We start from the raw sequence: 16,566 nt of genomic DNA, 5'->3' as shown, positions 1-16,566 counted from the left end.
TCTAGCTGCAGCTGCACCTCTCCTGATAGAGTAAACTGGCAGCTTGCTGCAACTATTACTTGGGGCAGTGCAGCTACACCTAAATGAGAGGAATGAGGCTAAAGAATTGGTTTGGGGATACAGAAGCACAAAATTTTGTTAGTGACAGGGTCAAGTTTGATTTGGTGCCAGTGCCTATTGCCAGCTCCATGATGACAGAATTAAGGTTGGGTGCAAAATATAACTATTTCCTAAATTTTCAAATTTAAGTTTAGGGATACTCTACATTCTGGAAAAGCAGAACTAAGCAACCTTATCTCTAAATTAGATTAATGACACTTTTTCCCAGTGAATAGACTGTTTCTTGATAGGCAACAATATGAACATCAAAAGGTGGATAAGGAATTGGTTAAAGGGGAGACTGCAACGGGTCCTACTGAAAGGCGAACTGTCAGGTTGGAGGGAGGTTACCAGTGGAGTTCCTCAGGGATCGGTTTTGGGACCAATCTTATTTAATCTTTTTATTACTGACCTTGGCACAAAAAGTGGGAGTGTGCTAATAAAGTTTGCAGATGATACAAAGCTGGGAGGTATTGCCAATTCGGAGAAGGATCGGGATACTATACAGGAGGATCTGGATGACCTTGTAAACTGGAGTAATAGTAATAGGATGAAATTTAATAGTGAGAAGTGTAAGGTTATGCATTTAGGGATTAATAACAAGAATTTTAGTTATAAGTTGGGGACGCATCAATTAGAAGTAACGGAAGAGGAGAAGGACCTTGGAGTATTGGTTGATCATGGGATGACTATGAGCTGCCAATGTGATATGGCTGTGAAAAAAGCTAATGCGGTTTTGGGATGCATCAGGAGAGGCATTTCCAGTAGGGATAAGGAGGTTTTAGTACCGTTATACAAGGCACTGGTGAGACCTCACCTAGAATACTGTGTGCAGTTCTGGTCTTCCATGTTTAAAAAGGATGAATTCAAACTGGAGCAGGTACAGAGAAGGGCTACTAGGATGATCCGAGGAATGGAAAACTTGTCTTATGAAAGGAGACTTAAGGAGCTTGGCTTGTTTAGCCTAACTAAAAGAAGGTTGACGGGAGATATGATTGCTCTCTATAAACATATCAGAGGGATAAATTCAGGAGAGGGAGAGGAATTATTTCAGCTCAGCACCAATGTGGACACAAGAACAAATGGGTATAAACTGGCCACCAGGAAGTTTAGACTTGAAATCAGACGAAGGTTTTTACCCATCAGAGGAGTGAAGTTTTGGAATAGCCTTCCAAGGGAAGCAGTGGGGGCAAAAGATCTATCTGGCTTTAAGATTCTACTCGATAAGTTTATGGAGGAGATGGTATGATGGGATAATGGGATTTTGGTAAGTAATTGATCTTTAAATATTCAGGGTAAATAGGCCAAATCCCCTGAGATGGGATATTAGATGGATGGGATCTGAGTTACCCAGGAAAGAATTTTCTATAGTATCTGGCTGGTGAATCTTGCCCATATGCTCAGGGTTTAGCTGATTGCCATATTTGGGGTCGGGAAGGCATTTTCCTCCAGGGCAGATTAGAGAGGCCCTGGAGGTTTTTCGCCTTCCTCTGTAGCATGGGGCATGGTTGACTTGAGGGAGGCTTCTCTGCTCCTTGAAGTCTTTGAACCATGATTTAAGGACTTCAATAGCTCAGACATGGGTGAGGTTTTTCATAGGAGTGGGTGGGTGAGATTCTGTGGCCTGCGCTGTGCAGGAGGTCGGACTAGATGATCAGAATGGTCCCTTCTGACCTTAGTATCTATGACTCTATGATATATTCTTAGTTCACTTCTGCAGTATAACATGATTCGTCTTAAAATAAGCACTTTTGTGGAGTGCCACTGAATTTAATTTCCAGAATAACCTAGTAAAAAGCAGTATTCTGGCTTTACACTTCTTAGAACAGGACTGACTACTAATTGGTTATACTTATTTACAGAGGGGTTTAACATCTTTCAAGCATTTTATGCTCACAACACTCTTATGAGAATAACAATTACTGATCACTAATTTTCAGGTGGATTAATCTATGTAGAGAGATTGAGACATGACCAAAAACAGTCAGAAGAAAAGGAAACAGTCAGATCTGGGATTAAAACACAAACTTCTGGCTCCAAATTCTATGTTGTAACCACTAAACTATTCTGTTTCTTCGAGAGTTTGAAAAAGAAAGTATGCATCAATCAAGGATCTCAAACTTAACATTTGAAAACAAATCACTACCTTGCTTCGTGATCTCCTTTTTCCCCCAACAAGCTTCATGAACCGGTTGTACTGTTCTTCTTGATTTGAAAGGTCCCGAATTTTTCGGATTTCCTCTTCTCTTTTTCTTCTCTCCTCCTCCTCCTCCTGTTTCCTCTGCTCCTCTTCTTTTTGACGTCTTTCTTGTTCCTTTTGCTGCTGCATTTTTTTCCATGCCTTTGTTTGCTGTTTCCTCAAAGCTTGCTTAGCTTTAAATAAAAATATATACAGGTAATTGCACCTAATTTCTTTAAAAGCCTCCACACATATCCAACACAAGTCCCCAAAGGTTACGTTTTGCAGAAACCCTAAAAGTTTTGAAAATGAAAGCTATTAGTGAGTGCAATATGGTGGTGAAGATTTGGTATTAGTATCAGCCTTACATAACAGATTACATTTTAGATTTCAGATGGAAAACTACTGCTAACCATTTTAATAACGTTAAGCATATTACCTGCAGTGCTGGTTTTTTTGGTTGAATGTGGTTTTGTACTGGTTTTGACTTTTTGCTGAACAATTTTAGTCTTTGTTAGTTTTTCCTTGCTTTCCTTCATCACCTGCTGTTCTTTCTGCTGCCATTTCTTACTGGCAGACTGAAGTGCAAGAAGTCTAAGATGCAATTCAGACATCTCTTCCTCCTCATCCAGTAGCTTCTTTGAGGATGGGATGGAGAAAAAGTGGGGAGAGCATAATTGAAAAGTCATTAAATTTGTCATTAGTTAAATTCACAAAAGTAATTTTTCACACAAAAAGACTTGAGTGCAATTAGATTTATACAAAAGAGGCAAGCTTAAAATCCCACCCCACATTTCATCAGGGTCTTTGAGAATTAATGCTACCTATTCCTAAAGTGTGCTTGACTTTACAACATGGAAAAAAAAAGAACCAGAAGATCATGCCACAAAATAGAAGATCATTTCAGCCACAACACTCTTACCTTTTCAGATGTAGCATCTGAAGTGCTAAGCTTTCGTACTAATGTTTGTTCTTTGTCTTCTACTCCTTTAAAACAAAATAGCACTTTTATGAACATGACAAAGCTTCAGTTCACTTAATAGAACTACACTAAAACAATGTGCAGAACTGAACCCAAGATATTTTATTAATATTATTGAGGTGTTACTACATTAGAATAGTATATTAAAAATAAAATTGATGCAGATGTGTACTTTGAAAGCGTGCTATTATAACTGGCGTGACTGACCTTGCTTTGAGAAGTATCACCCTGACAGTACAGACTGGATCTTTGATCTTTTAATAGTTTTCCATCTAAGGTATTTTTCCCCCCGTTTTTCTTTTTCTGCTTCTATGGAAGTCTTTCCCCCGGTTTATCCCATAAAGAGGATGAAAGCAGCATTTTTCCAAAAGACAGGCTAGGTCTATACTACTGCGGTAAGTCAACCTATGCTACGCAACTCTAGCTATGTGAATAATATAGCTGGAGTTGACATTCCTTAGGTCGAGTTATCGCAGGGTCTACACCGCGGGTGGTTGACAGGAGATTTTCAGCACTTTCAGATCCCACTGGAATTTAAGCAGCTCAGCACATCCCAGTAGCTGCTCAGGACCTTGCAGGATTAAGTTGAAAACCCAAGGCTGGAGAAGAACACTAGTTCACCTCCTCCATCTCCAATGAAACCAGTTCTAGGGTTATCAGGGGCCTGGTATGTAGTAAAACTCACCAGCTGAGCTTTACCCTACAGATATGCTTGACTGCCCACCAGTCACATTGCCATCAAATGGGAGGGGGGAAAACAACAAACAGCAGATGAATCATTCTCCAAGATACTTTCTCTCCATATTAAAAACCCTCTTAGAGCGTGTCCCTGCCCACATGCCAAAAGGAAAAGACAAATTGACAACCTACTTTTCTCCCTGCTCCCAAGTCCCAGAAAAAGACTCTTCCTAAATATCAAGAAAAGTAGATACAAGGGCAAATGCAAACTCAAAACATAAAATAGACATTTTAAAAGATGCAAACAGTATATAGCTCACCCTGGAGATCCCCCTGCTTGCCGTGTGCTTTAAAAAAAAAAAAAAAAAAAGCATATGAGAACGAGGGGAAATGGGATGATGCCAGCAATGCTCTACCTTCAATTTTTTAAAAAAAATTTCAAAAGCTCATTACACAAGCCAGACCAACAGACCATAAAAGTATTAAATAAAAGCACATGGAAGACATTGTAAGAACATCTGAAAACACTTTAAAGATTTAAAAAATTAACTTATCAGACTTCTTTTGTCGTGGGGGGTGGGAGCACAAAAGGATTGCAGTACTGGTTCTTGGGTTAAAACTTTGCATACCAAGTTTCACTTAGTGTAAAGAAAGCTAACAGCACAGCTGATTTATAAACTTTTACATTAAAACGTTAATAAGCCCTGAAGCATAAAGGCAACAGTAGACACCACTAAAATATAGCTGATGAAGATTGAGAATATTATTGGATTTATTAATAGCACTTCCACCCTTTTCACTTCCAAACTATAGCCTAGTTAGCCACAGAACGTGTACAAGTATTTTTCCTAATACCACGTATCTCAACATTGAACTTTAGAGCTTCCCTTCATGCCCCTTCAATCCACAGATTCAAAGTGGGAAAAGGTGCAATTAGTGCTAATTGTGGTGATCGGAGTTTCTACAACGTGGAACACACGCTCCCTAAGACTAGGTCTACACTACCGCGGTAAGTTGACCTATGCTACGCAACTCCAGTTACGTGAATAATGTAGCTGGAGTCCCTGTACCTTAGGTCGAGTTACTGCGGGGTCTACATTGCGGGGGGTCAATGGGAGAAAATCTCCCGTCGACTTATCTTACTCTTCTCGTCGGGGTAGATTTCAGGGGTCAACTGGAAAGCGATCTACAGTTGATTTGGTGAGTCTTTTCCAGACCTGCTAAATCAACTGCCGGTGAATCAATCTCAGAGAGTTGATCCCCACTATAGCGTAGACCTGCTTTTCCCCAGAGATGGACCAAGACTAACTCATAATCACACAGCCAACAGTTAGACGGTAAAAATATATGGTGAACGGAATAGGGCTACAAACAGCAACTTAGGGTATTCCACAGAGAGGAAGTTATAGAGCCTCCTGAGTAAAAAAGGAGGACAGTTAAAATTATCATTAAAACTGTGTTTTAGAATTAAGGCCTGATCTACATAAGGAAATTAGGTCGGTACACCTACATTACTCGGAGTGTGGAAAATCCACAACACAGTTAAACTGAACCAACCCCCTCTTGTTGACGGAAAATTCTCTAGTCAACCTAGTTACAATCTCTTGGTGATACAGATTACCTACACTGACAGAAGCCCTCCCATCGGCATAGGTATTGTCTATACTGAAGGTTGCAGCTGTGCCCCGGTATTGTTTTAAGTGTAGACATGCCCTAAAATAGCTCTTCAGCTATATTGCACCCATTAGGGTCTCAGAATAGCATTTGATATAAACACCCTGCGATAGAGGATGGTTTTTTTATAATCCCTTATGTACTATTTGCAGCCCTGAATAGTATACACTCATTTATCTTAGAAATACCTACCTCACTTGATATTAATTTACAGTTGTTGAAATCACTTGGGATGTGCTTGCTATCAGATCCTGGGATAAAACTAAGATTAGCAACAGGGTTCTTAGCTGAATGCTCTGCTTTTACTATGCATTCCCTTGAGCGCCCATCAAAATCCAAGTTCTGATAAGTCTCAGGGCATGGTGCAAAGCCCATTTATTCTGTTTTGTTTCTGGTTAATTACTATGCATTGCAATTGTTAATTTGGGTTGTATATTGTCATTTGATCTTCTAAGGCATACTGGAGATACTCGTGGTACTGGTCATGCAAGTATAATTTGACTGTAGCTTATGTAATTTGTTTGCTTTTAATATTTTTTATGTAATGGGTTTAGCTGCTACCAGGCTAGGTACTATATATGAATTAAAAATAAATTGTGCATCCAAGGAATACAGCATTAATTTTACCACTAGCATATGGTCCAATAGCAAAAAAAAAAAAAAAAAAAAAGGCTGAGGGGATATGATTCCTCTCCATAAATACCCCAGAGGGGTAAACATGAGGGAGGAAGAGGAGCTATTTAAGCTCAAGGACAAGTTGGCACAAGAACATATGGATATAAACTGGCCATGAATAAATTTAGGCTGGAAATTAGAACACTTCTAACCATCAGAGGAGTGAGGTTCTGGAACAACCTTCCAATAGGAACAGTGGGGACAACCAACCTACTTAGTTTTAAGCTGGAGCCTGATAAGTTTATGAACAAATGATATATGGAGTTGTCTATGATCATAAAGGACTGGACTCAAAGCAAGAGATCCCTTTCAGTCCTATGTCCTGCAATACAGAGTTAATTCTTCGCATGTTTAAGTTCTTATTTTTATGGATTTGGGGATGGGGTTGTTTTTAAATAGCTATTTTTTATTCCCCAGACTCATAAGTGTGTCAGTTTTACCCATTTCTCTACATATTTACTCATCCTATATTATACTGGTTCTTGCTCTGTCACGAAGATATGACTGCTCCTCTAAACTTGGTATTAAAGCTACATCCACACCTTTATCATTTTACCTTGATTACTGTAATAATCTTTTGGGTCTCCCTACTTTTCACCTTCCCCTGTCCAGTTTATCTAAAATACCACAGGTAAAACCATTTTCCTTAACCACTATTCTCTCATTCCCTTCCTCTACTGGCTTCCTATCTCCTGCTGGATCATGCTCAAGCTAATCATCTTGACTCTCAATATTTTTGTCTTACATTTCTCATGCTCTGATGCTTTGCATCGTCTCAGATTCATGCTTTCTTCTGTGCTGTGTCTACAGTTTAGAACATCCTCCCACTTCTGTTCATCATGCTTCTATCTGGCTCTCTTTCAAACCCACTTCTTACACAAATCTTCCCTACATCTTTCCCCCAATGATTTCTCCACTTCTTTTCCTTACCTGAACTCTTACAGTGTGTTTTGTCTTATATTACAACTTAAGTTCTTCTGGGCAGGAATATTTATTACACTATAAGAAACGCCTGAGAGAAAAACTCTCACCCTAGAGTATACAATTGTCACTCAGTTTCAATCCTCCCCTTTCAGCTTTAATAGAGAAACTTTTGTCATTGCACATTCTAGTCTCACAAGAAGGAAGGGCAGTAAGGAAAAGAGAAGGAAAATATAAGAGATGATTAAACGAAAGCCCAAGATTCCAGTTATGAGCATGATGCCTCAGGCTGTCAATTTAGTTTTTAAAAAAAATCTCAAGAAAACGAACTACATTTCAAAAGCAGCAAGTCAGCTCTTAGCACTAGTTATTCCACCTACTCTTTTACACTGTTAACAGCAATGCTCCCAGTGAAACTTAAGGCTGCCACAGCACTCGTTTTCAAATTATTTTTTTTTTTAAATAAAGACAGCGCATGTTATAACAGTAATCAATTCTGGCTTATCAAAATTAAATTACCATTCTGCAGTTAAAAACACCAGCACTAAATAGCATAATATAATCACTCAGAGCCCTTTAAATAGGATACCACAGTCAGGAGCCACCAAGTATGACATCCATGTTTGGCCTTCAGATGATATTACCATAATAATAAAACTATGTATTTTTTTTTAAAAGTGTTTCTTTAGGTTACCAAAATTGAAATTGTTTAGATTTTAATAATTTATTTTAAATGTGTGCTGTACGTTTCCTTTTTATAGTTAATGTGGATAGGGGAAGAAGGCTGATTAGACGACTAGTGATTCATCAATTTCACTTTCTGATTCTCATGCACTAATATACAGTGTTGAAAACCTAAATACAACAGAAGAGAAATATTCTAATGTTATTCTCCTGCCCTACTCTCTCTACAAACAAGTTATTTACATTCAAGTTAGAAAATTCTGTGAAAATATTTATCATAATTTATTTTATATTTTGATCAATCTTTAATTAAATCTTTATGTGCTGAAGATATACTTCAGGACAAGTTCCAAATTTAAAATAAGTTATTTGATGTAAAATCACTTTCTTTTAACAATATCAAGTTTCAGAGAGGCACAACTTTCCCTAATATCTAGTAGAATCACTAAGATTCTTGCTGTAACAGGTTAATGCAGACAGGAACATGCGAAAGTTACCTTGACTGGATTCTGAGAGTTCAGATTTTTGTGACAGCTGTTTTGTTCCATCTTTAGTTTTTTTCAATCTGTTCCTCTCAGCCGCTGTAGACAGTTTTTGCCTGAGAGGTTTCAGTTCAAATGCCTGAAAGGCTATAACCTGATTTTTCTCCTCAGGAGACACTTCTTTTATAGCTTCTTTTGTAATACTGACATTTTCTACAGCTATTTGGTCCTCAGCGTTTGCTGTTTTAGCATCATCTTGGTGCACAGTTTCTTCTCTGCTATTCAGAGCCAGTTTTTCATCTTTATTAATATATTCAAGCTCAAGCTGAATCTGCTTGTATTTCAGAAGAAGATCCTCAAAGCTTTCTTCCACACAGTTTTCATTTTTAGATGAGTAGTTCTGTTTTCTAGATGGGGATCTTCCAAAAGTTTTGGCTGAATTATTTGTTAAGAAAACTAAATTTAATCAATTTCTGCCCCTAATATTGTAGAGATTAAGATACAATGAATGAAGATTAAGCAACAATATGTAACAAATTAAAATGTGTTCTCCCACTGGAGTAATTTAGTATTAGAACTTCATATTGAACTCTCCTCCCCATTTTCAGAAACAGAACTTAATTTGTCAAACACATAACAATATGCATATTTTATACATTAGTCTTAAGAACGGAATATAAAGTTAACATACTGATCACACTTACCCACTGTCAAGTAGCATCTTCCCGCTCAATTTCATTAATTCACATTTCTTTTATAGGACACTTTACAATTGTTCTCAAATGTAGAAAAATACCACCTTTTGTGTTTCATTTTTTAAGACTTCTGTTACTCTTATAGCTCAAGGAACTGCCCAGCAAGTTTTCTCTCTCTCCACTCACAACCTCCGACTCACTGGAACTGCAATGGTGGAGACTGACAGGGAGGCGCTCACCTGGTGGTTAGACTTGCTCAAAGCAAATTAGTGAGCGTCAGACTTCTCTGACAGAAGTATGACTCAGCCACTGACTCCCTTTATGTGGTCTTGAATAAGTTACTTAAACTTCATTCTGACACAATTTAATCATCCATAAAATGCTGAGACCAAGCCACAGCGCAGTTAAAATCTGTAGCAACCATGTCCCAACATCTGAGCTAAAGCCACAGATAGTTGCCACCACCAACTAAGAAAAAAGAAAAGGAGTACTTGTGGCACCTTAGAGACTAACAAATTTATTAGTAGTCTCTAAGGTGCCACAAGTACTCCTTTTCTTTTTGCGAATACAGACTAACATGGCTGCAACTAAGAAAAGTAAACCACAAGGAACCAAGGGCTCCAGGACTTATCAGAACAATCAGGAATATACTAGTTCGTTTTGGAGCCACGGCTCAGGACCAAACCTTTTGTTTTACAAGGGGTTGTGCATGCATTCCCAATAGACACCACTTTTCTATTGGGTTTTGGCTTGGCAACAGGGGCTTGACCCGCAACCCAGAGCAGATAATGGAAAGACTCCTGCTGACTTTCATATGGAGTTTCATGGATCAGGCCTTAAGTACACATACACAATTGCACAAGGAGAATGCAGAATTATCTTATTAAAGACTATTTCCTTCCATAGTGAAACATGGAAGATTGTTATTAATTATTACTATAAAATTAAGATTGTATATACTAGAAGTGCCTATTATGATTTGAAGAAGCCCTGTAAATATATTTATTAAGAAATCAAAGTACTTGCCTTCTTGAAAAGCTCTTTGAAATCTGATATAGAGAACCAGATTATATTATTATTGCTACTAATACTAATGATCTAAGTTTCAGAGTAGCAGCTGTGTTAGTCTGTATTCACAAAAAGAAAAGGAGTACTCCACCGAATGCATCCGATGAAGTGAGCTATAGCTCACGAAAGCTTATGCTCAAATAAATTTGTTAGTCTCTAAGGTGCCACGAGTACTCCTTTTCTTTTTACTATGATCTAAACAGCCTTGTAATACATTGTTACACCAATATGTATTACACGCTATTGGTGCGTTTACAAACTGCTGAAGGCACTCAAGGTATTTCTTGTGCTTTATTGTTTACATGAAACCAGGACCCAAAAATTACTTCTATTTGGACAGATTATAGCCAAACTAAGTGCCTTTCATAATTTCTTATCCAAATAAACACGAGTTCTTGTAAATTTAAACCAATCTATTTGGCACAGTTCAGTGTGAACCAAAAACTAACAGCAGAAGACCCTCTGGCATTTTGAGTTTACTAAAACATCTACATTAGAACTTCTTTTACCCTAGTCTAAACTTTAGAATGCTAACATAGCTATTTAATAACTCTTCTGTAGGTCTCTGCTTTAATTAATTAGACTAAACACCTTAATTCTCCAAAAGTTATATTTATACAGCAAAAAAATTGTTTTAACCTGATAATGAGTCAGCCTTGCTTCTTGTGCAACAGATGAACATTATGATAATTCAAAATACTTTTCCACTAGGGCTGATGTGTACTTACAATAGAGCTAAAATTAAAGCATAATGAAATTTCTGTAATCTGTGAATTTAAACATGCTGAGTACTCAGATACAGAACCATAATTATCTGCACAGCATTTCAAAGAGAAGCCACCCTCATGACCATGGGGGCATAAGTGACCTGGACATATCAATATGCTTATCTCAGAGAGGTTTGAATATCATTGAAAAACATCCTCCAAAACTGCTTAGGTTATTCTAGCAAAACATTTGCTATTGCCATAATATGTCGATCCTCAGCATAATGATCAACTAGGATAAACAATGTACAAAACAAAACTAAAAAACTAAGATAGTATATACAAAAGTGCCTATTATGATTTGAAGAAGCCCTGTAAATATATATTAATAAGAAATCAAACTACTTCGGAATTCTGTAATGGATAATCCCAAGCCACCATAAATGGGATATTTGCAAATTGATAAACATTGCAAAGTAAAAGTAAAAGTAAAAATGCTCCTTACGCGGGTATGGGGGGGGGATTGGCAGATAATCCTAAAGCTTGGGATTTTTTAAAAGTATCTTTATGTATTTTTATTTATTTATTATTTTTAAAGACTGCTTAATTTAAACTATTTAGAACTATTCTGTATCTATTTCTCTTCTCTCATGTGGGATGGCCTAAAGGTGAGGAACACTACGAGAATTAGAGAAGGGTGGGGTTTTTTGTTTGTTTTTTTAAAAGAGTTTGTAAAAAATGGCAGGGGAAATATCCTAATGTGTCTCTAGAGTGGAAGTGGTGAGGAATTCTTAAAAATACAATTTAAAACGTTTACACAAATATCATCTAGGACTAGGTTAAGGACGGGCAACACAGATACGAATACATGAAGATAAAAAAATAAAACAAACAGGCTACAGCTGTTATCCTTCAAAACTTTCTGCAAAACCTTCATTCTGAGCAGAAGAGCCAGGCAGGTTAAAGAAACCTTCAACTCAGCAACTAAAGACTGATGAAAAACAAACAACAGAAACAGTTTAGAACTTATCTCCCCAAATAAATCCACATTTTGGGGTTCCACATTGCAGACTCAAATCCATCTAATCTACAGATTTGAAATTTCAGCAAAAAAAACCTGAACAAAATATAAGAACCATCATACTGTGTAGGACCAAAGGTCCATCTAGCCCAATATCCTGTCTTCTGACAGTGGCCAGAACCAGATGCTTCAGAGGGAATGAACAGAACAGGGCAATCTTGACTGATACACTCCATCATCCAGTCCCAGCTTCTAGCAGTTGGAGATTTAGGGACACTGAGAGCATGGGATTCTGACCCTGACCATCTTGGCTAATACCCACTGATGGGCCTATCTTCCATAAATTGATCTGATTTTTGAATCCAGTTATACTTTTGGCCTTCACATCATCACATAGCACTGAGTTCCACAGGTTGACAGTGTTAAATTGAGTACTTTATTTTTAGACCTGCTGCCTATTAATTTCATTGGGTGACCCCAAGTCCATATGTTATGTGAAGGGGTAAACAACACTTCTCTATACCATTCATGATTTTTTAAGACATCTATCATATCCCCCCTTAAGTAGTCTCTTTTCTAAGATGAAAAGTCCCAGTCTTTTTAATCTCTTTTTTGGTAGTTGTTCCACACTCCTAAATCATTTTTGTTGCCCTTCTCTGCATCAGTTCCAATTTAACATGTCTTTGTTGAGATGAGGTGACATAACTGCGCAGAATATTCAAGATGTGGGTGTAGCATGGATTTATAAAGTGGCATTATTTTCTGTAAAAAGAAAAGGAGTACTTGTGGCACCTTAGAGACTAACAAATTTATTTGAGCATAAGCTTTCGTGAGCTACAGCTCACTTCATCAAATGCATCTGATGATATAGATATTCAGGCCTGTCTGTAAAGGCCTATACTGTAAGAATTTAGGTGTATTCCTATCACTTGGCTAGTTCTAGAGGTATAAAAGAAAGAATCAAAATCACTGTCTGCCGGTGTAAGGTCCTTCTCTCACTGTGACAGTCTGAGGCCCTGTTCTTAGGCTAAGATCTTTGGCTAAGCAGCAGAGGCAGCCATAAACTGGGAAGCGAACGGTCACATCCTCACATTCCAAACTAGTCACATTGAAATAAGGTGCTATTGGGCTGTTAGGAATACAATCCTGTCCAGAGAAAGGGAAGTGCCTAGAAGATGTAAAAGGAAACTTAGTTTGATAGCATCCTGTCTGGCAAGAACTCACTTAGCAATAGCTGGGATGTGAAATCCTCATTTCTGTGTTTGTTCTATCACTGTAGTCCCCATTTCCCCATTCTTTGTCTGTATAATCTCTGTCTGGTTCTGAGATTGTTTCTGTCTGCTGTATAATTAATTTTGCTGAGTGTAATCTAATTAAGGTGGTGGAATATAATTGGTTAAATAATCAGGTTACAATATGTTAGGATTGGTTAGTTAAATTTCAGGAAAATGACTGGTTAAGGTATAGCTAAGCAGAACTCAAGTTTTATTATATAGTCTGCAGTCAATCAGGAAGTGTGTGTGGGGTTGGTGGGGGAAATGGGAACAGGGAATGGGGGTGAGGAAATTGGAATCATGTTTAGCTAAAGGCAGGAATGGGAACAGGGCCACAGGTAAGGCTCTGTGGTGTCAGAGCTGGGAAGGGGGACACTAAGGAAGGAAACTGGAATCATGCTTGCTGGAAGTTCACCCCAACAAACATCGAATTGTTTGCACCTTTGGACTTTGGGTATTGTTGCTCTCTGTTCATGCGAGAAGGACCAGGGAAGTAAGTGGGCGAAGGAATAAACCCCCTAACAGTGGTAACAACTAATTTAGGCCTCATCATTTTGTATGTGCAGTTGGGATTATTTTTTTCCAACATGCTTAATTTGCACTTATCAACATTGAATCTTATCTGCCATTTTGTTGCCCAGTCACCCACCTTACTAAGATCCCTGCCTCTCTTCTTTGGACTTAAACACCTTGAGTAATTTTGTATTATATGCAAACTTTACCACCCCGTTGTTTATCTCCTTTTCCAGATCATTTATGAATATGTTCAAAAGCACTGGTCACAGCACAGATCTTTGGGGTACCCTGAAGGTTCACCTCTCTCTATAGTGAAAACTGGCCATTTATTCCTACCCTTTGTTTCTTTTCTTTTAACCAATTACTGATCCATGAGAGGACTTTTCCTCTTATCCCATGACTGCTTATTTTGCTTAAGAGCTTTTGGTGTGGAACCTTGCCAAAGGCTTTCTGAAAGTCCAAATACACTACATCCACATGCTTGCTGACATCCTCCAAGAATTCTAATAGATTTGGCATGATTTCTCTTTACAAAAGCCGCATTAATTCTTCCCCCAACATATTGTGTTTATTAATGCACCTGACAATTCTGTTCTTTACTATAGCTTCAACCATATTTGCCTGGTACTAAAGTTAGGCTTACGAGGCTGCAATTATCAAGAACACCTCCGAAGCCTTTTTTTAAAAATCAGCATTACTTTAGCTATTTTCCAGTCATCTGCATGTGTTCAGAGGCTGATTTACATGATAGTTTACATACCAGTTAGTACTTGTGCAATTTCAGATTTGAGTTTCTTCTGAGCTCTTGGGCGAATACCATTTGAGTCCCGGTGACTTATTATTCTTTTATCAGTTTGTTCGAAAACTTCCTCTACTGATGACTCAATCTGAGCAATTCCTCAGATTTGTCATCTAAAAAGAATGGCTCTGGTGTGGGGATCTCCCCACATTCTTTACAGTCAAGACTGATCCAAAGACTTAATTCAGCTTCTGCACAATGGCCTTGTCTTCGAATGCTCCTTTAGCACAGGATTGGCCAGCAGTCTCAGTGATGGTTTGGCAAGCTTCCTGCTTGAGGTACTTAAAAAAAATTTGCTGTTTAGCTAATAACACAAAAACTAGTTGCTCCTAGCATTCTTTCTTGGCCTAACCTTATTATACCTTTGCTTGACTTGACAGAGTTGATGCTCATTTCTAGTTTCCTCACTAGGATCTGACTCCCATCTTTTAAAAGGATACCTTTTTTACTCTAATCACCTCTTTTACTCTGCTGTTTAGCTATGGGGGCATTTTTTTTTTGGATTCTCTTACATTTAGTTTGAGCCTCTACTATAGTGTTTTTTAAAATAGTCTCCATGCAGTCTACAGGCATTTCACCCTTGAGACTATTCATTTTAAATTTCCATTTAGCTAGCCTCCTCATTTTTGTGTAGTTCCCCTTTTGAAGTTAAATGATAGTGTGGTGGGTTTCTTTGGCATTTTTACCCTCAAAAGGATGTTAAATTTAATCACATTATGGTCATGATTACTAAGCGGTTTGGCTATATTCACTCTTAAACCAGATCTGTGATCCCCTTAGGACTAAACCAAGACTTGGTTAAAGATATAAGGAATTAATAAAGAATATTGTGACTGAACATCAGTTACAAAGTTTACCCGCTGAACTAAAAGTTAAAGCCCAAGAAAAAAGGGTGCAGTACTGAAAACAAAATTGAAGTACTTATCTGTAACAGGAATTTAGACTCCCACATGTATTCCCTTCTAAAGATTAGCTGTAACTCAGATGGGGACTACTTCCACACCCAACAATTAATCTCCATACTCTACAAGAGAGTTCAGAATCCAGACTACTGATATCACTGAGGCTACTGAGACGTTAAGAAATATTTCCTCGTGCTGTTAAAAAAAAAAAAGGGGGGGGGGGAAATGTGCTGGAGCCACGTATGCACGAAGTCCTGGTTCCATAGGTGGGGAATACCACTTCTCCCTGTCAGAGATCGCACATATCAAAGACTTCTCAAAGGGCTACTTGCCACTGGAAATTCCAAAGGGGGCTCCAAAGCCCATATGGGTATATCTACCCTGAAGCTGGGAGCAAACCTCCCAGACCATGTAGACAGACTCATACTAGCATACTAAAAACAGCTTGTGGACATTGTGGCATGGGCAGAGGCTCAGGTCTGGGTCTGAGCTCAGGTGGCTGGCCCAAGCCTTCTCCAGGGCTGCAACATCCACACAGCATTTTTTGCATGCTGATAAGAGCCCCACTAACACATCTGTCCACTTGCAGTGTAGACTATCACATAATTCTCTTAGCAGGGAAGTGACGACTGCTGCTGAAGGCATGCATCCAGAAGTCCTCACTCCATTAATACCAACAGTAGTACAGGTAGCTGCACTATTTTAGTGTGTTGTAATATCAACTGTGGCATGTGACAAAAGTTGTGGTAAGCACAGAAAATGATTAAGCATTTCATTTTGAAATCCTATTTCTACTTTAGAGTATGAATGATATTTCAAAATCTCAGTTCATTAAGCAGCAATGACATTAGTGCCTCCTGTGTAATGTTTACCAATAAATTATGTCTAAAACCCAGTAAAGCAGGGTTAGGGTCTTCTCAATTGTTATCTCTTTTAAAAAATAAAATATCATTAGTTTCTGTATCATAAAGAGTGTAAAAGTAAGTTTTATGCTGGTGCTAATAAGTTTTGCAAGGCTCATCTAGAACAATCATTACAGTACTACTCACACAAAACAATAATTATAGGAAGAGTCATCATTTTCTAGTATACGGAGCAAGAATGAGAACGAAGAGACTTAGGCCATGTCTGCACTACCACTTATGTCAGCAAAACTTATGTCGCTCAGGGGTATGAAAAAACACACTCCCCTGAGAGACATAAGTTTCAC

General features: G+C 38.1%; 1 protein-coding gene across 8 annotated transcripts in view; it reads right to left on the bottom strand.

The window, feature by feature from the left end:
* ZFC3H1 (zinc finger C3H1-type containing) overlaps nt 1–16,566 on the bottom strand; it is a 62,662-nt gene that overhangs the window by 43,794 nt on the left and 2,302 nt on the right. For 3 of the 8 annotated variants that reach the window (XM_038390446.2, XM_043493366.1, XM_043493353.1), the window contains exons 2-6: nt 8,390–8,809; nt 4,259–4,285; nt 3,201–3,265; nt 2,718–2,916; nt 2,246–2,472 (exon numbers count right to left, since the gene is read on the bottom strand). In XM_038390446.2, the coding sequence (XP_038246374.2) occupies nt 2,246–2,472; nt 2,718–2,916; nt 3,201–3,265; nt 4,259–4,285; nt 8,390–8,809 (938 nt within the window). The remainder of the gene's footprint in view (nt 1–2,245; nt 2,473–2,717; nt 2,917–3,200; nt 3,266–4,258; nt 4,286–8,389; nt 8,810–16,566) is intronic. The other 5 variants (XM_043493357.1, XM_043493360.1, XM_043493358.1 and 2 more) reach the window with 3 other exon arrangements.

The sequence above is a fragment of the Dermochelys coriacea genome, chromosome 1, assembly GCF_009764565.3.
Source record: "Dermochelys coriacea isolate rDerCor1 chromosome 1, rDerCor1.pri.v4, whole genome shotgun sequence".
NCBI lineage: Eukaryota > Metazoa > Chordata > Testudines > Dermochelyidae > Dermochelys > Dermochelys coriacea.
Note: the sequence above shows the minus strand (reverse complement) of the source record. Positions and strands in the feature narration are given on the sequence as shown.